Source organism: Eutrigla gurnardus (assembly GCF_963514095.1).
Source record: "Eutrigla gurnardus genome assembly, chromosome: 14".
Lineage (NCBI taxonomy): Eukaryota > Metazoa > Chordata > Actinopteri > Perciformes > Triglidae > Eutrigla > Eutrigla gurnardus.
In genome coordinates this window covers 7628143-7653337 of record NC_139937.1, presented here as the reverse complement: position 1 = coordinate 7653337, position 25195 = coordinate 7628143, and the positions used below count along the sequence as shown (strand labels likewise).

Below are 25195 nucleotides of genomic sequence, written 5' to 3'. Positions count from 1 at the left end.
TGGATTTATTGCAGCCATGAGTTGGGCTCAACCAAACATTTTTCTTGTTTTGGAAAATGTTTATAGGCCTGGAAAAAATATACCGTATTTCATTGGTATAAAATATTCTATTAATAAAAAACACTTTTTCATGAGTTTAGTCGAGTGACTTTGCAGTTTTGGGAAATCACTCCCTTAAGATATGATGGAGCTGTATGTTAGGTCACATCCGTCAGAGTCTTGCTTTATTTCTACTAAAGAGTGATTTTTTTTCCTGACATGCACAGCCAAAACACTCATCAGCAATAAATCAGACCCAAAAGTTAACACGTGAGCCTAAATCATGTCAAATACGTACAAGGACGTCCAACAGTCCTGAAGATGAAATCATGAGCACAGAATAGAATCAGTATGTTTATTAAACACTTAATCAACTGTTTCATACATCAGAATGAGCTTCAGCTGCTTTGTCAAAAACAGACTGTGGTACTGTGAGTTTATATTGTCGTCAAAACCAACATTCAATCCCTGATAGCGGAGAAAATAAACACACTGAATATGTTATGGCCCTCACTTCAGCCTCAGAAGGTGAACATAAAGCATAAAGAATCCCTTTATTTAAACAAGTGAACCAATCAATCACCAAAGCTGAAATATAAAACTGACAATATCAACATCACATTAAAGGAAATTCATTCTGTCAGACCCTGGCTTTAGAAACTGCTGAATTTGAAAGTTGTGTCCAAAAATCACTGATTGTCAACAGAACTGATGCATGATCACCTGGTACAACGATCACTTTCAATAAACAAGGTCAGAGATAAACAGATCTGGGAACAGAACAAGAGATTAGATGACCACGAACCGTGATTAGCAGCAAAATGAGGTTTTAAGGCAAAAATGCTCTCAGGCTTATGATGGTTGAAGCGTCGGTGTTTCAGCCAACTAATGACCAGAACTCCTTCAATACTTTTGAATGCATGTGAAGTGACACTTCTGCATATTTCTATATTTCTACAAACCAGAAACACTTTCAATCTCCTTTACCAGAATCCCATCCCTTCAGACAGATTATTTTCATTTAAAAGAACAAAGTAGAAAACAAGACCCATGCTGAGTGTAGATATCAGCGTTTAAAGACTAACCATATCTCTGCAGTCGACTAATGAAAAACCCTAATAGAAGAATCACTCATGCAGAATAAGTGAATTGTGTTGTGCTGCCAGCTGATTGGAAACATCTCATTAAAGAAATGGGGGAAAGTATCAAAGCATCTTCAAATATGTGTCAAGGGTCCCCATGATATCCTCTCCAAACCCAAAACAACAAGATATCCATGACCTTTGTGTTACATGGCATCACCCAACATGAGTTGAGATCAGTATCCAAGACAAAATGTCATGAATATTTGTCAACTAGGGCATTACCAAAGTTTGTAAAATATTCTAGAATATTTTTTATTAATTTTATATAGTCGAGGATTTGTTGTCCTGTTGTTCTTCTGAAAATGGGGGTTCAGTGCAGAAAAGCATGCTGGGAACAAAGATTGTTTAAGAGCCGACTGTACTTTACTTCTGAAATGATTTGTCGGATAATGCAAGTCAAAGGACTGAAGAAGTGCTTTGGATAGAAGATAATGTTACATAAGCACAGATTTACAGGAATCATGCATTTCACTGCGTACCACATCCAAACACACGGAGTAACAACGATGAGATGCCCACTGAATCACTTCAGAGACTTGGAGGCAGTTTCCTTTGAGATATTGTGTGTGTGTGTGTGTGTGTGTGTGTGTGTGTGTGTGTGTGTGTGTGTGTGTGTGTGTGTGTGTGTGTGTGTGTGTGTGCGTGCGTGCGTGTGTGTGTGTGTGTGTGTGTGTGTTTTCTAAAGTTTGACACAAAGATTTCCTGAATGTAAGAATAGAAAAAAAGTTTACTGCATTTAATTTTAGTCATAATTTCACTTCAGGACTAATCTAAGTGCATATTCAATGAAGCAGGCAGTGTTGTTTCATCTAAAACAAACAAGTAACAGTAGTTATGTATTGTAACTCCAGGTTCCAGAGTAATGGCATAGCCCTAAGAGCCATCACTATTGGCCTATACAATATAGAAACAAGACTTTACTCACTCAGGAGTTAAACATCAATTACAGACACGTGTGTGTGTGTGTGTGTGTGTGTGTGTGTGTGTGTGTGTGTGTGTGTGTGTGTGTGAGAGAGAGAGAGAGCAACATGGGCATCACTTAACCATTCTCTTCTTTTTCTTATTATATATTTTAAATGTGGTCTTCTCATGCTATTATGTCTAAGCACATGGTGGCACAGTCTACAAACACACAATTTATTCGGATGGTATTTTGTAGACAAAATCTATTGATATAAACATCGAGCCTGCTTTAGTCCAGTTTTAATCAAATAATAATAAAGAAATAATTATATTTGGTTTGTGGTTTCACAGGATTGGGAAAAATGCATAAAAAACTGTCTACATATATTTATATGTATATACATATTCAAATTCAAAATTGTATTTTTTATTCAAGAAAACTTTTGTCACTTAAGTGCTTTTGTCACTTTGAATGAAATATGTAATAGTTCAAGTGCTCATGTAGTCATCCTAACCTTTAACCCTTAAAGAATATATCAATACATTTTCAATTGAGTCTACTCTTTGCGAGAAGAAAATCTTTTTAAAGTTTCCAAATTAAAGTTTGTTTGTGCATTAAGTCTTTTCTATTTACATTGTGCCTGTTATGCCATGTCACATACTGCTCATCACTTTATTTTTATTATGTAAACTAACCTAACATCCATGTAAATCTACATGGGCATCAATATATTTGTTATTTTTTTTCCAACAACAAAGGGTAGAAATGTGCCCTTTTACTATTTAACACACTGGTTCTCCAGCAAGGAAAGAAAACCCTGAAACCAGACTTGTGATTTACTATTGTAGTCGTATGAATGCTCCCTCTTTGTGTCTTCCCGTCCCTCCAGCAGAGGGCAGTGTTGAGCCATCAGAAGCTTTGAGTCTGGTGATTGCAAATGAACTAGGGGAAAGGTCACTGAATGTGTCAGGCATGAAATATTCTCAGATATCATTATCTGGTTCTAATGACAAACTTCATGTCTCGTCCTGTAAATACTTGTCATGGTCGGCAAACAGATTGGTGAAACAGCTCTGGTTGCAAACAGAAACGGTGAGCCTCTTCAGCAGAAAAACCTGGAGCCTCTTCATTAAGATCTGAGCGTCCTTGTGGGCACACTGAAGCAGTCGGATCACCATCCGTAGAAATAGTGCCTCTGTTATATGTCCGCATCTAAATCTAAAGAAAAAAATAAAGGACAACCTGCGTGTTGTGTCTACGGGTTGAATCATTGACTTGACTTGAATACCCACATTGTTGAACACACGCCGTCTCCCAGTCATCCACCTTGTCCAAACAATGTTGGCACCGATGGTGCGAGTTGCGCCTGCTGTCTCCGTCGCTGTGGTTTCGAGGTCAAGTATTAAACCTTCTAGTCCCCATGTTACTACCGCACTACTCATCTATGAGGGGTTCGGCTACGGCTCCCCTCAGACTTAAGACTCCTCCATCACCTCCATGACGATTGTCCGGGGTCCGGTTAGGATCAGGTTGCTGACGCTCCGGTAGTCCTGAGCGAGGACGTTCCGTCCGTTCACCGACACCACAAAGTGGCACACCTAAAGAAACGGTGGACAGAGAGGACAGATGAGTTATGCTCTGGATGTTATAAAGTCTCTTTCCCTGGCTAGGATGGTATCAACACAGGCAACATTTAAAACACATCGAACACACAGGGTTTCATACACGTATGCAAAAACATTAAATCCTATAACATTTAAATATTTAGACTAACGGACTAGAAAGTATGCTTAACGATGAGATTAATACCACTGTAAGAAAATATAGAATGGCATCACACTTCCTATTTAACTATCTGCAAAAGTGCAAATAAGCATTTTTCCCAAATGTGGAACTACGTAAATGTTGTTTTTTGTATACGTTGCATAAGGTCCGGGGCCCCGAGGCCCCCGAACAGGTTAAACCAGCCGTGCTGTTGTCCAGAGAGCAGCTCCGAACACTTCAGGACCACGTTTGTAAATGCAACCAACTATTTGTCCACTCAGTGAGCTCACGGAGCCAAAAAGAGGGGAAGCAATCACACTCAAAGCTCCCAATAATAAAGAGAAACAATAAACACTGATAGTGTCGCCCTGCATCAATAAAACCAGGTACAACATAACAGGCACGTTCAGATCACTCCTGTGTCACGCGTGAACCTGAACCCCACCTCCCTGATGGCTCTTTAGCCAGCGCTCCACCTCGGCTGCTCTGACACGGAGGCTCGATGCCTCCGTTCCTGCTGCTGCCGCCGTGGTTTAGCTTGGCTTTTTGCAAAGCTATTTCAGGCACACACTCATACGCAAGCACACTCCCAATTAATTGCAAACGCTGTAAAAGACGAGAGGCCACAGAGAACAAAAGCACATCGTCACTCCGATATGTATATTGCCTATAAATCGACAAAGTGAGTGCTGAGTGATGACGGGGAAAAAACGTTTACAGATGTGTGTCACCTCGACTCAGGAAGCATTTACAGGCAGCGGCTATTTAAACCGCCACTCCCTCACATAAACTGATGTTACATACATGTTACTATTTATCTATTTTCATGGCATTGTTCCAGCCTTGATGCATATTTCATAAAGGACAGATCAGAATAGGCAGATGGCATAAGTGGAAGGAGAGATTAAAAGAGTGATGGAGGAAAGATGAAAAACAATCCCAGACTGTTAATCCTGCAGAGGAGTTTCAGACTCTCACTGTAATTACATCTAAACCTCTGCAGCTTATATCCTACTACTTGCAAAGTCAAGAGTACTCCGGATACTCATTTCTCTCTCCGTTCCACTTTCCCTTTCAACCGCTTTAACTCTCTCCTACTCCAACACTCCCCCCTTCCTTCTCTCCCACTGGTGCGCCTCTCCTTTCAGGCTGTGGGCTTGTTGGTCTTGGCCGAGGCCCAGCTGGACTTAATGTCTCCTTACACTCAGAAAATCACTCTCACCCACAGCAAGCATGAGACAGAAACGGGCACGGGGAGAAGACGTGGAGAGAGAATAAACAGTACGTGGTAAGAAGCCTACGCAGAGATATTCATGCAGCAACAGCGGCTGTATGCAATGGAGAGGATTTGTTCTTCACCAAAATACTGGATGGATGAGGCCATATTTGCATGCATGTCCCTCGAGCAACGAGAAGGCCGGAGGAAAAACAACTGACTGAAGTAGAAACCAAACACACAGTAGGGTTCCCTGGTTGGTTGGGGTTTTAAAGAAATTGTTCCGCTTGTTCAGCTTCTTGCTGAGAATGATGAAGGTTCAAAATCCAGGTTAATAATAATTTAGTATAATGTATTTGTAATTTTGTAAATTGTAAAATGAATTTGGGCGACCAATGCAGGATTAAAGTCAGGATAAAACAGAACCCATTTTTTTTAGCTCACTCATTAGTCTTTTGGTTGCTTGGCAACCACACGGCAACGACAAGACTCCAGGAAGAAGTATTAAGGATAAGAATATTTCCCAAAATGTTGAATCTTTGCTTTCAGAGAGTCAGACTAACAGCTGCTTTGCAGAATGTCTCAGCTGGTCATCATTGTGTGTCTTCAGCACAATCAACGTACTCGAAGATGGGATTAAATGTTCATCTTAAAATGATATTTTATACAAAGTATTTGGAGATTACAACATGCAACAGTTCCTGCTTCATCTAACTTTAAATGTATTAATGTAGGGCATGGTGCAAAAAAATGCAACGGAGCATATTGTTCAGTGCACACACACTAAAGGTCTGCAAACACACATGCAGCACAGTACAGTGGGTTGCACAAATGGACACAAAGATAAACACACACACGCCCTGCTCTACCTGCTGCCGCCCCGTAAAAGTGCAACAGTTACATAAGAGCTTGGATCCATTAGGAGCAGGATGCTGCTGATGTGTGTGTCTGTGGGATGTGGAAAAAAGATACAGAGCAGCAGCGTTTGAAACCCCACTGAGGTCAATAGGTGCAAGTTTCTCCTTTGGCCTTTTGTCTGGACCGCACTGCCAACACCTCACAGCTGGACTGTATGACTGCTTATAATCACACATCGATAAAACCAAACAGGTCTAACCTTCTAGGAACGGCAATGAACTCCTCCTCATAGATAAACTGGGAATGTAATCTACCATGATACTGAGTGAATAGCTCGTACCTAATGTGATTTTCTTTGAGGGGTTTTTGCCTTCAGGACATAATAAACAATGCTACATTTCAGATACATTAAAAAAAAAACACAAATGTTTTGAAATGTGACACATTCCATGATGTCCACACATCAGTCCACCATCAGGTCAACAGAGCTAATTATACACACACACATGCTTTATGAGGCCACATTTATAACAAACTGCCAACCACGACACATGTTTCCATGGCGATAGGCGAACAGTTAACAGTAACACAAGCAGAAGTGATATTATTTCCACGGACTGTTTCCTCTTTCAGCATTAATATTGAAGATCCTGCACCTCATTCCTCATGCTCCACACTCTTCAGCTCACGGCTCTGAGTTAACATCCTTTGATTTGGATGACAGTACGGGGAGAAAGCAACAGTAGCTTTGCAGTTTTTAGCTGAAAAATGATTTGAAATCATTGCATAGATAAAAACCCTGGAGCTCCACATTCATGTTTCCAAAGAGTTGTCTCCTCTGGGTTTCCGTAAAAACACAGATGATACGCAAAGCCTGAGGAAACATTTGAATTTGACTAACTCATAATAATGTTTATCCTTTCAAGTATCCACTGGACATTAGCCACGGTTCATAAATAATTCAAATAACGACTTTTCAAAACACAACTAATGGTTTATGTGCTTAATAACTCTCTGCTCCTATTCCTGGCTTCCTGCTGCTTTTTTATTCTATTGCTGCTCTCGCCTCCTCTCTCCACGTTGTTAAGTCGCCATGCTCTGCATTCCCAGGATTCCTTGCTGCCACTCTGCTTACATACCTTCTTGCCAGCTGCAGAGCCACCATGACCCTGTGTTCCCTCTTTAGGACTGTTTCAGCCCTCACCACTTTCCATGCCTTTACAGCTCCTCTCTGCTCCCGTCCCAACCATCCAACTCATTACAGGATGTTATCCAAGACTCTTTATTCTTTACCTGTTTTTCTCTTGTCTAACACTTCTCTCACAGCCCACTAAATAATAAAACACTATTCAAACTGTCAACTGTCAGTGCAACAACTTAGCAACCAAGCACAGAAGTTGTGATTTCAAATATCATGGGCAAACAGCTAGTATTTATTGTGCCTGTAACATTATTCATTTACAGGCATTGTTCAACGGTGCTGCAGCCTCAACAGATTACATACAGTCCATTTTCATGTAAAACAAAGGCTGCAATACCTCCTCATCTGCAACATTTACGCTCCTTTCCTTAACTCAATGCATGAGGAGATGGAGGGAGCCTTTTAGGGCTCACAGTGCCTTCAGGACTCCACACACGTTTCCTGTCATTTACCTTCATGCCAGCAGCAGCTGCAGGTCCACCAGGGTCCACGGCCTGGATGTGACAGGGTTTGCTGCCTCGCACCACGAAGCCCCAACCTACAGCATCACCTACGATCTGAGCAACAATGAAGACGAAGACATGACACGTTGATACAATGACGTCTCACTGTTTTTAAATGCACATGGTTTGTATTTGACCGAAGCCAAAACCTGCTCATTGTGTGGTTGTAGCCAGTTTTACATATTTATATACTGTTCCCAAAAAGAGTGAGTCGTACAGTGAATGTCTTCTTTAGATAAGGTCCTCCTGGTGTCTGCAGCTCCTCTGGACTCACTTGTCTTTTCAGGACTGTTGGGAGAAACACACAGAGACGCATGTAAAATGTTACTTGGTAACCGTGACAAGCACGCCCGCAAACATGTGCACACACATGTAAACAGGCGCACACACATGTAAACAGGCGCACACACACACACACACACTCGAAAGTGTGGAGAAAGCACTAATGTCAGTCACATGTTAACAGGGCCTGCAGGCTTTGCTGCTTCCTGAAACAGTATAGATTCCCCTCCTCCAACTTCCCCTAACCATTGCTCATTTCAACACGACTCCACGCCACACAGACTTTTGTGTCTGAAAAAAGATCTTAATTTAACTTTATATTCACTCCATTAGTTCAAATGAAGCCAGATGTTGAACGAATCAATGCACAACACGCATACAAACTTGCCCTCACATCAACCGGTCGTATTGAAGACACGTGTGTGTCGAGAATGTGCACCTCTCACTAAAAATGTGTCTATTGTGTAATTAATCACTTAAAGTCATTGCTGACATTCTGCGGTTTAATGTTTGATTATAATCATATTCACATCAGCAGCTGTTTCCACACAGACAGAAAACAACGGCTTGATAAAGATAATATGGGCAAACAAAAATGCTGAAAGTGCTAAAATGACTTGTGTTGAGCCTGAAAGCACAAACCGTGGATACCGTGTGCGTACTGCTCAGTACGTCTCCTTGACAAATCACTTAAGGTCTGTGTAGTACTTCATTCTAATCTGATAAGACAGAGGAAGTGAAGTGAGGCAGACCTTTTCATCCTCTTGATCTGGAAATTTACATAATCTCACCGTGGAAATCCCGATCTGATCAGATCGACAGAACAACTTCTCTTTAATACCTCATCGTCTGCCAGCATCTCTTTTTATCTGTCTGGCTTCATAAGAAAATACCAGAGCTTTGGTTGTTTGAACCTTTTATATTTGTGGATTCCTCGTCTTCCAATCGTGTGACACAAACAATCACTAAGGTTAATGTGAGGTAGAGCGGAGTTTTCTGTGCGTGTTTGTGAGTGTGCCTTCCTTTTCCTGTTCATTGTGTGAGGACTGTGTCAAGGGGGGCCCTGGTGCTACACAGAGGCTCTGTCAAGGACTCTGCTTGGATTAGACACATCAAAGGAAACCTCAAGGTAGCGAAGACACACAAAGCTGAACACTTGGCACACACACAAAGCAGAAACACACACACACACACACACACACAAAGCAGAAACACACACACGCACACACCAGAAACACACACACACACACACACAAAAGGCATCACTTCATCATTCAGATCTCCACGAAATGACATGCACATTTATTACTTGCTACAAGCCGCACATATCGATCACCCTCTGTAGTTAAAATGAGGTATTATTGATTTCTTTAAGTCCAATAAAGTAAAGTTTGTTTTCTAATGAATGGCAGGAGGTGGGTTAAGTCATTTGGGTATAACCTGCTTTAAGTTTTTGTACTTCTATATCTACCAGAAACAATATAGCCTTTTAAATACATCATACATCAATTTTCTGTCACTGATGTCATAAACACCACATGAATAATACAGCGTTCATAAACAGTGTCTTTGAGGCCTATTTTCATGACAAAACATTCTCCATAAAAGCTGACACAAACTAAAATAAAATAAATAAACTAAGTTCACCTCTAGTTTTTCTTGCTGCACATTGAGGCCCTTCACAAACTACACTCTATACATGTATACATTGTGTGTATCCATGTCATCTCACCAGACTTGGGGTTGCAGAGGACAGGTGGGCTGCTGCTGAGCGTAGGACTGCTGCTGTAATAACCGCTGCTGCCACAGCTGCTGCTCATGCTGCTCCGCCGGACTCCGACCACCATCTTGATCTCTTTGGTGGGACTCACTGAGACAGAGAGAGAGACGTGCGAGACCAAAGACAGACAGGAGAAAGCAATGAAGACAGATATAGATTGGAAGTAATACAAACGTTTATTAACTTGTCCTTTTTCTACCTGCAGGTAAATCGTCAGCATTAAAGGTAGGAACCACAGCTGCGTCTTTACATAAAAGCTTTAACTTCATTAATATTCAGAAGACAAATCCCTCATTTAATCCCCCGCAATTAGTACAAGTCAGCACATATGTTTGTTTTTCTACACTAGTTTGCTAATTACAAGCATTTTAAGGTACATCTTTCAATTATGCATGTTTCCCAGAGGAACTCAATGTGAGTCGATGGTGTTCCAAGTTTTTGAGAATCAACGTCTCCAGCAGTAGTTATTAAAATAACCACAGCCAAAGTTGAAGATGGAAAAGTGGACTCTTTATGTTAGTTTTCAGTGAAGCATCTAAATTGCAGCCCTCGTCCAATCATTTTATATCCACGTAAATATCTTTGTGGCCACTAAGGGGGGAACATAGGAATCCACGGCCACAGAGTGAGATTTTTGCTTATTTTTCAGACTGGACTGTGTGACTCAACCTTCATCATGTTCTTCTGTTTAGCAACACAAATAGCTCAACTTATTATCTTCATATTGCAGAAACCACCAAATATTGCGTGTGTGTGTGTCAACAGAAGATAACGCAATAGTCGTTTGAAGGACAAGTAACCTCGGCCTCTCTGTCAACCACACACTGCTACTAATAGCTGGCGTCCTGTATAATATTGAAGTTAGACATGTTCATGGTAGTGTGTACCTGAGAGGAAGCTGGTGTTGCCGCCATCTGAGTTTTGTTTGCGAAGACAAAAGGGGCTGTCGTGACTCTCGGGGATGCTGCGGCTGCGCTCATGAAGAAGTTCGAGCAATCGTCGTCGTCGCCGGAAATTCATCCTGAACTGGTAGAGGAGGGGCCCGTCGACAAAGTGGTGCTTGTTGGTGACTGGTGACAAAGAAAAAATAAATAGACTTTGTTAAAGAGAAATAAGACATGAAGAAAGCAAAAAAACATCATCATGATGGATATTCACTGATTAATTCATCTTGGCTGTGATTCTCTAAACAACCTGAGCAGTCGCTCTCTGTTAAATGAGTTTCTATTCTGTCTGTGAGTCACACCCCTTTAGTCTAACTCTTTATTTTAACAACTAAGAGAATATGTAATAATTATTACCAGGGGTCAGCCAGGCTAAAAAAAACCTTTTCAGACTGAAACTGAACTCAACAAAGCAGCACTAAACAATCTGTACTGAGCTGATCAAACATTACGTGACCTCAGAGAGCGTCGACCTCAGCCGGCCGATAAGACCGGCCGCACTGAGGAGTTACAGTACAGTTTTATTTAAACCACATCGTCCATGTTCAAGTGCTGCTTTTACAGAAGTGTTTGGGTTTTTTTGCTTAAAGAACTGAAAAGTATTTCCTGAACTCAGACGTTTAAAAAGAAAGACAGAATTTTTTGGGGGAAAAATGGAAGATACAGTCCTCAATTTACAGTGGCTCAATTGAACAATTCTTTAAAACAAATTTTATCTACTTTTTTATCAATTGGCCCCTTTTTGGTTATTTTTATCTACTTTGATACTGATCTGTGCCTTTAAGCGTTCAAGTCTCTGGAAGGAATTTCTGTGATGATGCATAAATCAATAGGACAATTATTAGAAGAAATCACAAGAAATGCATAAGCGAGCCCAGCAACCACTCTGCTACATGAATTAAGCTGTATTCAAGCTTGCTTATTTTAACTCATTGAACTGAAGACATTACCTATCTACATACCCTTAGTCCATCCCTCCAGCACCAGTTCCTGTCAGACAGTTACTGTATCCTCACATCTTTAACGGATGTGTATGCTAATCTAGTGGGTTTCCACTGTGTCGGTCATTTAGTTGTTGTTTATCAGCTTTCAGTACAATAGCAAACACACACTGGGCTTGTGGTAAGTCCACATGTGTGTTTGTGGGTGAAAGGCTATTGTCAACCTCACAAAATCCTTTTATAATAGGTGACAAAAGGAAAACACACACTATGGAGCAGCCTTTAGACCCTCCACAATAAACTGACTGAACTACTGTAACACTGCAACGCTAGTTTCTCTTGCTAGTTTTCCATGAACCTGATTTAGAGAGATGTTGTTTCCTGTAGAAAGCCTCACCCAGTACGATTACAGCCTGCTATTGGCCCACTATCTCTGGCACAGTGATACAGCAACCATTCATGTGATTTATATTCTTACATTTCCTTCCAACAATATCTGGAACTTTTACTTTTCGGGCCATATTCAAGCTACTTCTTCCGTTGTCTCGGCTGGTTGGATGCGTGCTGCGGAAAACAGCTGCCATATTGTTTGACCTTAAACAATGATTACCGAACACAATGTGGATCCATCTAGACTCTGAATGAATGAATAAATGAATGAATGTGTGAGCACGACCTCTGCCCAGCAAACAGAGCCGGGACGCAGATAAGATAGTTATCTCTCCGTGTCCAATGTGTTTATAACGCGTTTTTAATGGGAACCGGAAGCCTGTAAACACATGATCAATAAAACTAAACTAGTTTTAAAAACAAAACAAAAAACTCATTTGTAACTAAGGGGTGTATGAGGATATGAAACACTACAAAGTCCACACATAATCCACAGGGAGGATGACACTAAGGCCAGCAGGAAGCAGATCACTCTCTGTATTACATTAACTACAGGAAGTAGCAGCAGTACTTTTATGATGTATTCCTCCTTGTGGACACATACAGTCTGTAATCCACACCAAAGCACTCCCACATGTCAACGCTCAGCTGTGCATTGCACATGCTCAATGCCACAACGTAATGTATTCTGTATTCTATCATACATTCGTTTTTTTTAAACGTCTCTATACATTTTAGATCAAATTAAAAGAATGGAGACATCTGCATATTACTGTGTATTCATATGAAAAATAAATGGAAAGGCCCCATGACTTTGCTGCAGAAAAATAATAATTGAATCAGCCTTGGGGGTGAAGCGCAGACATCGTCGTCAAATTAAATTTCATGCCGTGCGGTGACACAACAGAAACTCATTCAGGATCTACGCCAACCGTAAGAGAAAATCTCAAATGTAAACTCACCGGAGAGCGGAGAATAACGACCATCGTAGGACACGCCTCCCAGGCGGATACACACATGCACACAAACAATAACCTTGTGTGGGTCGGCGGTCAACTCGGTGCTCCGATAATCCCAAATTGGCTGATCAGCTCTCAGACATCACCATCGATATGACCTGTACTGTTGTTCAGATGACTAAAGCATTCAAACAGCTGGTGCTGATTTTGCCTCTAACTGTCCTGATTTAACGAGCGGCTGCAAACACGTTCACACCTGGGAGCTGCATGTTTGACTACACTGCACAAAAGTCAATGAGAAAACGCTGTTACACACAACGCTAGACACGTACTGATGCAGAAAATCTGCTTCTACCCGTTTTCTGATCGCTTTTTGGGGAGTTTTTATTGTTTGGTTTGTGCTACTTTATATTTCTACATTTGAGAAGGAAACACTGTACTTTTTACTTCACTACATTTATCTGACGGCTAGGATTACTCTTTTCCTTTTCACAGTAATATTTTACTGGTTGCTGCAGCAAAGCTGGTAGAGCATTGTGCCGTTTGCTAAATTAATGCAATGTAATAAAATATGATTAAATATGATTTGACAGGTAAAATGAGCTCCAACTTTAACAGCTACATAGACTTAAACATGCTTTTTGAATGCAGGTGTATTTTCAAATAGTGGTATCAGTACTTTTACTCAAGGTCAGAGCACTTCTTCCACCACTGCTAAGAAGATCAGCTGCACCGATCACATAAAACAAGTACATACATGTATATATTTATGGCTCACATATTCACAGATAACCTGATAGCCCTGGCCCCGGCCCTTCAGCCGGTAGGAACTTGTTGACCTTCTTGGCCGTGACATTCAGGTCACATTTTGCTCGTGTTTATTACTCGGTAACATCAGTAACTCCACTCACTCTTGAACGCGGCGCTGAGGCAGGTCAGGTCAGCCATGGGAAACACACAGACTAGTGAAATACAAAACCAGCCAGTGTGACATATAGTCTGGGTCTAGGAGCCCAAAATAAGTTGCAAGGAGTTTTAGGAGCGGACGCAAATGGGTGCTGAACTTTTAAACGTTTTCAGTTTCCCATCTGAGACTGTATTGACCTGTTTTTTGTTGTTGAAGGGCTGAAGTATTTTTTACCTCGATTTTGCATCCACTTAATTGAATGACACAGTAGGCTGTTTAAATTGTGTTCAGGCATAAAGGAACAGGAACCATTTCCCCATCGCCCTCCTCACCGTGCTGGATGATGCCATGTTCAAGAAGCCGCCGTCCCAGATGCTCCGCCTCCTCCCTGGTTGCCATCTCCCCCTCCAGCAGCAGCCAGTCGATGAACTCAGAGGCCACCAGCGCCCGCTCGAAGCTCCCGTCCTCCTCCTCCTCCCTGGTTTGCAACAGGGTGTTTTCTGTGTTCATCAACCTGGAGAGAAGACAGTAGAGTTGTGTTACTTTATTTGGTTAGGAAGCCTAAGAGTGGGGCAGAGGAGGGTGTAGACCTCAAAAGGCAATCTGTAGACTTAGCTTAAAGGGACCCACTCCATTAATGGCAGTTAGAAGACAGGTTTAGCTTTATTTGAACTGTGAATGAATTCAGCAGTTTGAATACATTTAGTTTATTATAAATTGGAGCACTATTTACCAGGTCTGGCTGATGTCTCCATAGCAACAGCAGGCAGGGATCGTGAGCTTTAATAATGTTACGTGTGATGGGATTAAATGTGAGTTTTCACCAATGCAGCAACATTTATGGGCAATAATAACACAACCCTTAAGCACCATTTAATTATCCCACTTAAGTGCAATAAAACGGACATGTGCATCATTGGTGTCAAATCTATCACCAAAACCTCCCATGGCTTCAGCCCCACCATCGACACCAGACACCACAGATCCCCGTCTTCATCACCTCCAGACTGGACTACTGCAACAGCATGTTGTACGGCTCATCACCCAAACTCCTCAATAAACTCCAGTACATTCAAAACTCTGCCACTGACCTTCAAACCCGCTCACCCTCCCGTGACCTCATAACCCCCGTCCTCCAGAACCTCCACGTGTTCCCTCTACCACAAAGCATCCTCCTCATCCTCCTCCTCCTCCTCCTCCTCCTCACTCACAAAGCCCTCCACAACCAGGCCCTGCCCTGCTCCACCACCACACTCCTTCCCATAGCAAAAGCAACATAGTAGAACTATGAAAAGCGCTCTATACGTTTATTGTATTATTATTAAGAGATGCGTTGAGTAAAATGGTGGTTATTGTGAAAAGTACGATCTTTTAAGTGGGAATTTCCAGGAGGGAAAATCCTCCAAACCAGCAGCCCAGCCCATTTCTCCACTCTGTAATCTGCAGAGTCAAAAGCACAAACGGTGCACTCACTGTAACTGTCTGCAGATTAGCACTTCAACCACATGAGTGAAAGTTAACTAGATTCATGTTATTCCTGGAGTCTCACAAACCAAAACTACTTATCAGATGTGTGTGATGACAAGGTAATTACACCAGGAAAAACATATGAGATCTCTTTCACTGACAATAACATAATTTGTGACTTTGTGGACTCAAAGTTCATATAAAATTGTGTTTCACAGCCATAAAGTCCATAAAGTATCTACGAAAACAAACATTTTATTGGTTTTGCTTATAAATGTGTGTCATTCTGAACTGTCTTTATTAGAGGATTACATCAAGCAGGTGGTGTTATCTCTTCTGGATGACACAGACACAGTTGAACATAATAGGTCAGACAAGTACACACATGCACAGATAAGAAATGCTGACTCTCCCCCTATAAACACACATTCACACCCACTTGCACCTAAATACTGTCACCAGAACACTCACATAGTACAGAAATCAGACAGGCAGTGATTAGAAACAATAAGTCTACTGTGATACACCTGAACATGTCTGAACATGTGCTAGCAATGAAGTATATCATCAAGGAGAAAAACCTGTATTTGTTTGCTGTTTTGCACAAACTGCAATCCCACATTCGCTTTAAACGGCTGTCAATCAATCACTCAACAACTCCACACTAGAGCCCGACCGATATATCGGCGGGCCGATATTATCGGCCGATATAAGGCATTTTCCAAACTATCGGTATCTGCATTTATCGGCCTTTATAATTGCCGATAAATAAATACGAAACACCCTCATAGAACTTAACAGAATTTGTCGCCGGTCTTGTTCGAAGTTATATTTATGAAGCTTACCAAGTCTTTTAATACTGATAACTTTGTGTTTGTTTGTTGTTGTTGTGTTTTTGTTCAAAGGACTTTAATTTTTATATCTTGAGTTTGTATTTTTATTTATCAGAACTTGAATATATTTTGATGTTCCTCTGTTCCGTTGTGACAATAAAATAAACAAGTTTATTTTTAAACTGCATTATCATATTATTTTTGTGAAGACTCATAAATAACTACAAATAACTAATGTTAGGGAAATCTGTTAATGTTATGTTACGCGTTTCTGAAATAAAAAAAATAAAAATAAATATCGGCCTATATATTGGAATATCGGATTTTTAAATCAACAAACATTTGTATCGGTATCGGCCTTCAAAATCCTTCATCGGTCGGGCTCTACTTCATACACCAAACAGACTATTGTGGGATTTATGGGAGATTTGTAGGAATTCTAAGGACATTTCATGGAATTAAATTATGGAAAACTAAAAGTTATCAGAGAGTGAATATCTGCAACATCATCCTTTGGATGGAACATTTTAGCACTTCTGGTTAACTTGGATGGGTTTTTGGTTAGATGAGGTTCTGTGGTTAACACAGGTAAAAGAGATTTAAAAAATGTTTGCGACAATAAAAAAAACATCAGTAAATACCCCTCTCATGAATTTTGTAGCTTCTATGTATTTTTAAAAAGAGGCTAAATAGGACTTTTTATATAGTACTAAAACAAACCTGATATACTGTGTCACACAATTTAACAGCGTGTGGGATGCAGAACATTAGTGGCAAAAACCTAAATCAGGTGCAGCTTGTAAAAAGCCAAGAGAAGATGTCCGTCCTCGTTAAACTCGGTCCCAGGGTGCTACTGTACTCCTAAAGTTAAACCCCGGGTTGCGGGGTGAGGTGCACACCCAGGACTGCTTCTTAAGCCCTTCACTCTTCAACACACTAACAGAACGCATTTGTTTGGGTGTCAAATTGTGATAGATGAGGAGCTTTTGTTGGAGGAACACCCCACATTGGAATCACCATACTCTGGTTGGAAGAACATAATGTTCCACGTGGCTGTGTGCACAATGCCATTTAATCCATTCAAACATGTTAAGTCAACAGATTGTGTTATGTTAGCTTAAAAGGATTGACTCAAAGCACAGCTCTTTGAATAATAGCATCTTGAATGCTATGTAGTATAAGCCAGGCGTTAAACTGTACATACAGTGTGTGAATGGCTCACAATAGCTTAAAGTGGGTCAAGGCGAGCTGCCATTACCTGGATATGCACTCAGCGTGGGTGTAAGGTCAGCAGACCTAATGGAGTCGGAGTGGTGCCCACTGAGACTTGGTTGGAAGACCACAAGGCTTTAACCTGCTCTCAGTCACAGGTAGGCAAACATTCAGGGAGTTCCAATGGAAAACATCAGAGCCAGAATCATCTGACCTGGAGGTGTGCAGGTTTACGCAGAGCTCAACCTGAAATGGCCTTCTTGTCATTTAATTCTATTTTGTTGCATTTACTTTACAAGAGGCCCACAGCTCAGTATTATTGAGCAGTAATAACATTTTAAAAAGAAACGTTTGTGCTTCCTATTTTCACTTCCTCTTGGCAAGTTAGAGTCTTCTAAATGAGCATGTTGTCTACATCATCATAAGATGCATACCACAAATTTATTTGTACAGCTCTTAATCTCCGTTACAGTCTCCAAAGGCTCCTTACGGCGACCTTGGAACAATAAATAAAGGGTAACACTGTTTAATGGACTTATCAGAACACATTTACAGTACAGATTAGTGTTTCTTTAAACTTCAATTCCTATAATAACCAAAGACATTCCACCAGGTTTCAGGAAGTCATGTTTGGATCTACTCTCAAGCAGAGACAACAGTGATGACATTACTTCGCTGTTATCAGTTGTAACTTAGCCGTGTGGTTACAAGGACATCTTTTTACTTTTTATCTGTGGAACGCAGGATGAGCCAGTGGTATGTTTAGAAAGTGAAGGTTGTGTTGCTCTCTCTTGCTTTAACACCATGCATCCTATATGTATGTATGTAAGTATGTTTGGATGTATCTGACAGAAAAAAAAAAAGCATGTGGTGGATGTCTGGAATGCAGAAAATGGCCAACAATAATGTCTATGTCTACCGCCTATGCAATCTGCAGTTAATGGGCTGAAACAAGCTAAATGGTTCTTACCAATTTGAGGGGGAGATGCCACAACATTCGCTGGTCTACAGTCTTGAAATCTGGTACACTATAAATGTGATATCTTTGATGTTGGGATTTCAAAGATACCAAACACTTGATTGTGCTCCTTCTAGTTTCTGATCCGTAGCCATTTTCTTATCATGCTTATGTTTCGTCTTCGGGCACATGGAACTACTTTTTTCCTTAAAATAAAATTGGAGTACATATCAAAAACAGCAGTCCTGAAGACTAAATATACTATGATAAGAAACCTCACTTTTCTGCCAAATGGTTTTAACCTAATGTTTCAGCTGTGGGCACAACTGAGGACTGTGGTTCCTGCTGGGACAAAGAGTCACAATCCAAACCGAGGCATTTTCTAGCCTTGAAAAGACACATAGAGCCGGACTGTCTGTCTCTCCCAGTTCTCACACACACACCATTTTCATGTTAAATGTCATGTTAAACTATCTAATTACTGTGAGATATTTCTTTCTGGACCGATGTGGAGGACCAACCTACATCGCCCTTCCTCAGCCACTCCAAGAGCAGAGAAGCAAATATTTGCACTTAGGCTCAATAAACAGTTGGTTTCTTATATGTTGCAAGACTGTTACTTTATCATAAGCATAATCATGGAGCAACTCCAGTTCGCAAGCAAGCAACCACCAGAGCAACCTTGAGGGGTTTTGTGTGTGTGTGTGTGTGTGTGTGTGTGTGTGTGTGTGTGTGTGTGTGTGTGTGTGTGTGTGTGTGTGTGTGTGTGTGTGTGTGTGTGTGTGTCCTGGGCTGCACCATGGTGATTACATAAACACATAGCTTTGAGAGCTGAGACGACAGATGTCTCTCCTTGGACTATTTTTCTTCCTCTTATGCAACTGCCGTGTGTATGTATGTGTGTGTGTGTGTGTGTGTGTGTGTGTGTGTGTGTGTGTGTGTGTGTGTGTGTGTGTGCGTGTGTGCGTGCAGTCGAAGAAACATGAAAAATAGGACATGACATGAAAAAATAGGTCTCTGTTCATAAACGCGTTGTTGTGAATGTGAGAGAGGCACGGATATATTGTTTACTCATGTGGCAAAGAGGTGGCAAGATGTGTGAGCCAGGGCAGGGGAGTCAAGCTCTGTGTGTGTGTGTGTGTGTGTGTGTGTGTGTGTGTGTGTGTGTGTGTGTGTGTGTGTGTGTGTGTGTGTGTGTGTGTGTGTGTGTCTTGATGCCACTGAGAAGAGTGATGATGATGCACAGAAGACTTGGCATTGTTACCATAGAAACAATTAGCCTCCTCACGTTTGGAACAATTGCCTCATGGGTAGAAAGCTGATGACAAACATACACGGGCCCATTAGTGGCGTCCCCTGGCCTCTTCTAAATCCAGCCGGCCTTTCGACAAAAGCTATGAATAATCTTTTGTCAAGATGCTCCCAATGTCTTCTGATTTTCAAATCCCTGCAGGCTTGCATCGCGGTTAGAAAACAGTAAAGATCAATACTATCCTCTCTGTTCTAATGGAACCCCAATCTACCAGCAAGACACATTTACATTTCTGACTGCACTCAAATCAGCATGCAGCCAGCCACTCTCACAAAGACAAAAAACAACGAGGAAGGCAGGAAATCCATGCATGGCACACGCTTTTGGAAAAGTTGAAACAGCATCAGATTGTGAACCGATTGTTCCCTATTCATCACGTCAACAAGATTCACCAGTACCGCCTTTGAGGAGGTAAGCCATGTGTGTTAACAATAATCAGCATCTCGCAGTAAAATACCTCGCCTTGGTCCAAATGTGACAAAATCCGCCTGGCAAACGGCCCCTGCCAAGAAATAGTCGCCAAGACGTAACTGGAATGAAACCCTTGTTTCCAGTTAAGCCAGCTGCTGTTTGTAATTTGACATTCATCATATTCTCATGTACCACATGGCAAGAATCATTCAGGTTCCATTACACAAATATATGAACTGCCACTCAGTTCTGCTCATAGCTCTACGACAAAGATCACATCTGAGCGTTTGTGTGTGTTCATACTTCTCATAGATCCTCTGTCCCCTCATGAAGACTTTGGCTTCGCTGTCCAACGGGAACGTGCCATCGTCTTTGCGGAAGCGATAAAACAGCTTCAGGTCTTTGAACTCCCGGTGCTCGTCACACACTGTAAGCACACACACGCGCACAGAGGGGTTAGTTTGCAGTCATGACCTATAAGCGTGGCTGTCGTCAGTGACGGCACAAGCGTTGCACAATGGGAACATGGGAATTTTTATTCTGTTTGTACGAAGCAGTCAGGAAAATCCAAACATCATTAATCTACAGCTGGGATGAGTTGATATTGAATTGACTTTGTGTAAACTTCCACTTAAGAGGGAGAGAGGCAGCCGACGCTCCGTTTTAAGTGTCTGTGTGTGAAACAGGTAGTGAGACATTAAGTTAGAGGCAACTTGGCTCAAAGACACAAACAATCAATCTGAGAGGCACAGATTGTTCCTAGAAAGTGCCAAGAAAGAAAGAACCAAAGAGAGGGAGGGAGGATAGAGAGAGAACACACACACACACACACGTCTCAGCGTTACCGTGGTGAATGATGCTCTGGTCTAAAAGCTTCTGCATGATCTTGATGGCTGTGTCTCGGTCAGAGGCCTCCTTGTGTTCCATCAGCCAATCAATGACCTCCTTCGCCACAAAGCAGTTTGGGTAGGTTCGCAGGTGGTGCCGCCGATCCTTGATCACCTTCGCCTCATGAAGCCGCAGCCTGCAAGGCAGCAAACAGAGAGATTGATGAGGCTTCTTCGGCATGCTAAACGTCTGGTTTACCAGCAGAAGTCTGTCCGTTTGAAATGTCAATAATAGTTTTATCTATGTCCATATCATAAATCAGTCAATGAGATAATTCTCATGATAGTAGAAAACAGGATTTACCTCGATAACAAACTAAACATTCATATAAGGTCAACTCTATGTTTATGATGTTAGACGGCGTTAATCAGTCCTCTGTCTGCTCGAGGTTAATGCAAAGCATAGCCCTCATTGAGGGCTCAACAGTTAGGGTTGCCATTGGCAACCGATATGCTGTCATCAACAGCTGACGCTGCTGTCATCTCATAGACACAGCATTTCACCAACTCTGTCAAACAAATGGTCAATTTAACATTTCTCTAAAGTTGGGCTGAAAAAAATTGAAAGGGAAAGAACGGATGAACAAGCAGCCGGTGACTTGCTGGGTTTATTTTTGAGGGATCTGTGAAGAAAATAACAACAGCTGCACGGCCGGTATTTTGCATGCCAGAAATTGAGTTAGTTAACCGATAACACAAGACTCCAATTCTGAGAAATGCATCAGATGCCACAAAGAATTGTGTTCGGTTATGACGCTTTTATTTTTTTGTGTCCCATAATGATCTTTATTATTCAAAATATATGATGACTAAAACGGCAACCATATTTTAAGTTTTGGCAACGAACAGCTGATGACAGGTTGCCAGCTTTGCAACCAAGTGTTAAGCTTTGCATCCAAACACAGTCTGCAGGGATTTATAATGCGAATATATTGCATGATGACATGACAATCCACTTATGCTTCTGCAGATGGCCTAGATGCTGGCTTCCCATCATCGGGTGACCTCTTCCTGACCCTGGTGTTTGTGAAACACCCCACCATAGCCTCAGCCAAGCTTCCTGCAGCTAACTAGCTCCACTACATGCTGACTGTGTATAGCTGGCGACCATCACTTTGGATTAGCAGTGACAGCCCTGGTCCAAGAAGCTCAGTAGGACTTTACTTCCACCGAGGTCCAACATCATCCTCCCCTCGCCCTCTGTTCAGCTCCACGAGGTTTCAGTCTCATCTACGCATAAATCATCTCAACTGGAGCCGGAAGGAAAATAATCCATCTCGCTGTTTGGTTACAGGAGACTCGGGTGTCAGACTACACGTTGTATTAGGTCTTTTTAATCTTGCTGTGTAGGTCGCTGGCTGTAAAAGCGTTTCCTAGAGTCGGGGCAGATCAAACAATGAAGCAAGAGTGTTTCTGAGGCTCCGGCTCCCAGCGTGAATATAATGATGCCGAGTCCCAGGCTGCAAACATTCACGAAGTTTCCTTTTCTACCACAGTCTGCCAGGGTGTAACAAACGGCCTATTCACAACTAGGAACTGGTCACAAGCCTTACTACAGCAGCTGCACGTGTCTTTGTGTCATGGTATCTTTGCGTTCCTTTCCGTCAGCTTTTCAGCCCTCGGCCTGAAACAGATCTGCTCGAAGATACCAGCAGTCGACACGATGGGACACAAATGCATGATAAGATATTCCAAAGCAGCCAGCGTACTGTTATCAGTACCGTGTCGCTCATGTTCCATTGGCTTGTGATAAAATGATCAAACAAAAAGGTGTTGATTAGACTGCTTGATTATAAAACCTGCATTGTTTCATTTCAGCTCTAATTTTAGTTTCAAAATTAAATTGACGATGACTTCCTCGCTCCCTCATGTCATCATTTGGTCTGAAATATCAATTCAGACCAGAGGACCCAGCTAAAGCAGGAAGTCAAGGTTAAACACTGAGTCACAGCTAAAGGCAACATGCTCATTCTAAGCATGCATGTTTACCAAAGTTTGACATTTTTTTAATTCTTAATAAACAAGTATCAAGTGTCAGTGTTTTGCAGGTATTTTGTCATAAAATCAAAGTGCTGAAAAAAATATTTTAACCTGATGCAACCTGAGGTGAACAAGAGCTTTCATGGCAATGCATATAATAGTTATTTACATATTTCATTCAAAAGCAAAATTGTCAACCTAATGTTGCCGATACGGGAAATAGCATTAATCCGCTGGAGACCATGAATGTCTGTAAAAAAAGGTCAATGTAATCAATTGAATCAATGTAATCCATCCAATAGTTGTTTGAGATATTTTGGTTTGGACCAATGACATTGCCATTCTAAAAAGGCATGCCGATAGCGAGGCTAAAACAGCTCTCAGACTGATGTCTGTACAATACGCAGAAATAAAGAGATATAGAAGAGAGCGGATGGGCCTTGAATGTCACAACCTCGAGCCCTTTCCCCCACAACAGCAGCATCTCAGAGGACTTGTGGACAGCCAACCCATCGTTCACTGACACTGGCCACACTGCCAGCTGGCAGCCTCAGCATACAGCTGTGCCAGGGACACTGACACACACACACACACACACACACACCCACCCACACCCACACACACACACAGTATACGACGACAGGAAAACACACACCGGTGCTAAGCAAGAGCACACCGAGTATGTGCAGGCACAAATGATTAATCTCTCGAGGCGATGACCAGTGTTACTTTTTATGGTTCTTCAGACGAGAGCAGTGTTACACTGTGTACTTCTGCAGAAACAGAAACAGCATATGAGTTTATCCCACCCAACTGGAAAGCACGATTCTGTGAATTTCCCCTCGTAGTTCAGTGGAGGGGGAGAGGGGGGCTGAAATTCCTGCCATTGGTGCCATGCTTTACCTACTGAGCCTCTATTCATTGCTGGGAGCGTGAGCCAGCGAACACCACCAGCGTATTGGGGCCTTTCTTTACGTACGGTAGGTCAAAGGGTGCAGCATTTCAACAACACTGACAGGGTTAGCGGTACAATTCCCTGGCAGGATGAACGGGCAGGGAATGACAATGATTAGTAGGCTGATCATTCCCTGTGCAGGTCAAAGGGCACTGTATTACCGGAGCAACAGAAATGTCTTGCGTACAGTCCACAAAAAAAAAAAAAACCCTGAACAGCATGCTGCAGAATGTAGACAATGCCTGAGGCTGAAATGTGCATGTTATATAGATGGGGAGCAGCAGCGTGCACAGGGAAGCTCCTGCATGTGTGGATGCCTTTGTTTGGCTGTGTGTGCTGCAGTGGAGCTGAAAGTAGTGCCAGTTCACAGTGAGGGAGTGCTACATGCATGATCATTAACCTGCTTGTCCAGCATACTTACAACACCCACTTGTCTTATTTAGTGTATGTCCTGTCATGTCTTTTATCCTGATTACACCGAGCATGAAAACTGACTACACAATGATTATTTACTTACAGGATTGAGTCATTCTTAGGTATTTCATCATTGGTGTAAAGTTGGTGGTCAGTTTGCAGATGATTCAGATTGTTTTTTTTATTTTTTTATGTCACAGCCTGAATTCTCCCTGCATGCACACCCAGCTGGGTCAGCGGACTGGGTCAGACCGACCTACCTCAGCTGTTCTCCGGTGACGAGCACCTCGGCCAGCCGCTCCAGCTCTGCAGCCTTCTTCTGCATGGTGTTCCCGATGCTGTCCATCTCTCTGCTAACACAAAAGAGGCACAGATCCGGGGTGTGTTTGTTGCCAAATCATCATTCCACACTGACAAAATGCACCAGTCTTTGCAAATGAGTAACAAAGAAAACAAATGACACATATGTATCTGCAGCAGAAGTGTGTGTGCACATATTCTAGCTGACAAACATGCAGGTCATGGGACCAATTGACTGGAAAAACAAAAGCCATGTAAACATCTACGCGGCGATGATGGAAGAAAACAAACAATGCACTGACACCTCGAATTATTTCGCTTACCGTTCGAGTACCATTGAGAGCGGAGTTGGAAAAGTCTATCAATGATCCCTTTGATGAATGAGGAGGGGGAATTATTCCATCCCAGGAAACGTGCAACAACGCAGTCAGTCACAGCCCTGCCCTCAGTGTGCCAGCAAGCTCCATCGGGCCACTTTGAATTCCTCGAAAACCTCCGACACCTCCAGATATCTGCACACGCGTTTTAATGTGCGCGTGCCCCTCGCGGACACCTTCCCGTCCGGTAGCTGTTTTAAATGTAACGCTTGTGAAAACAGTCGAGTGTTCCCTCTCGGCTCCGTTTGTTTGTCAC

At 42.0% G+C, this 25195-nt stretch overlaps 1 protein-coding gene across 2 annotated transcripts; it reads right to left on the bottom strand.

The window, feature by feature from the left end:
- Nucleotides 1–380: 380 nt before the first annotated feature.
- On the bottom strand, nucleotides 381–25195 carry deptor (DEP domain containing MTOR-interacting protein). 2 transcript variants are annotated; one of them, XM_084026768.1, is made up of 10 exons: nucleotides 24886–25195; nucleotides 24523–24615; nucleotides 20872–21050; nucleotides 20330–20453; nucleotides 14166–14347; nucleotides 10580–10762; nucleotides 9645–9782; nucleotides 7848–7918; nucleotides 7580–7684; nucleotides 381–3686 (listed from the first exon to the last, which is right to left on the bottom strand). In XM_084026768.1, exons 1-10 carry the CDS (start codon nucleotides 24897–24899, stop codon nucleotides 3564–3566), a joined length of 1212 nt encoding a protein of 403 aa, XP_083882894.1. In that variant the 5' UTR covers nucleotides 24900–25195; the 3' UTR covers nucleotides 381–3563. The 2 variants fall into 2 exon arrangements, with proteins under 2 accessions (XP_083882894.1, XP_083882895.1); XM_084026769.1 differs by having other exon boundaries at nucleotides 24523–24612.

Coding starts and splice junctions, on each gene's coding strand:
- deptor (XM_084026768.1), bottom strand. Junction 20,454..20,871: donor CCAGAGCATCATTCACCACG/GTAACGCTGAGA, acceptor GTGTGCTTACAG/TGTGTGACGAGCACCGGGAG. Junction 9,783..10,579: donor CAACACCAGCTTCCTCTCAG/GTACACACTACC, acceptor TCTCTGTCTCAG/TGAGTCCCACCAAAGAGATC.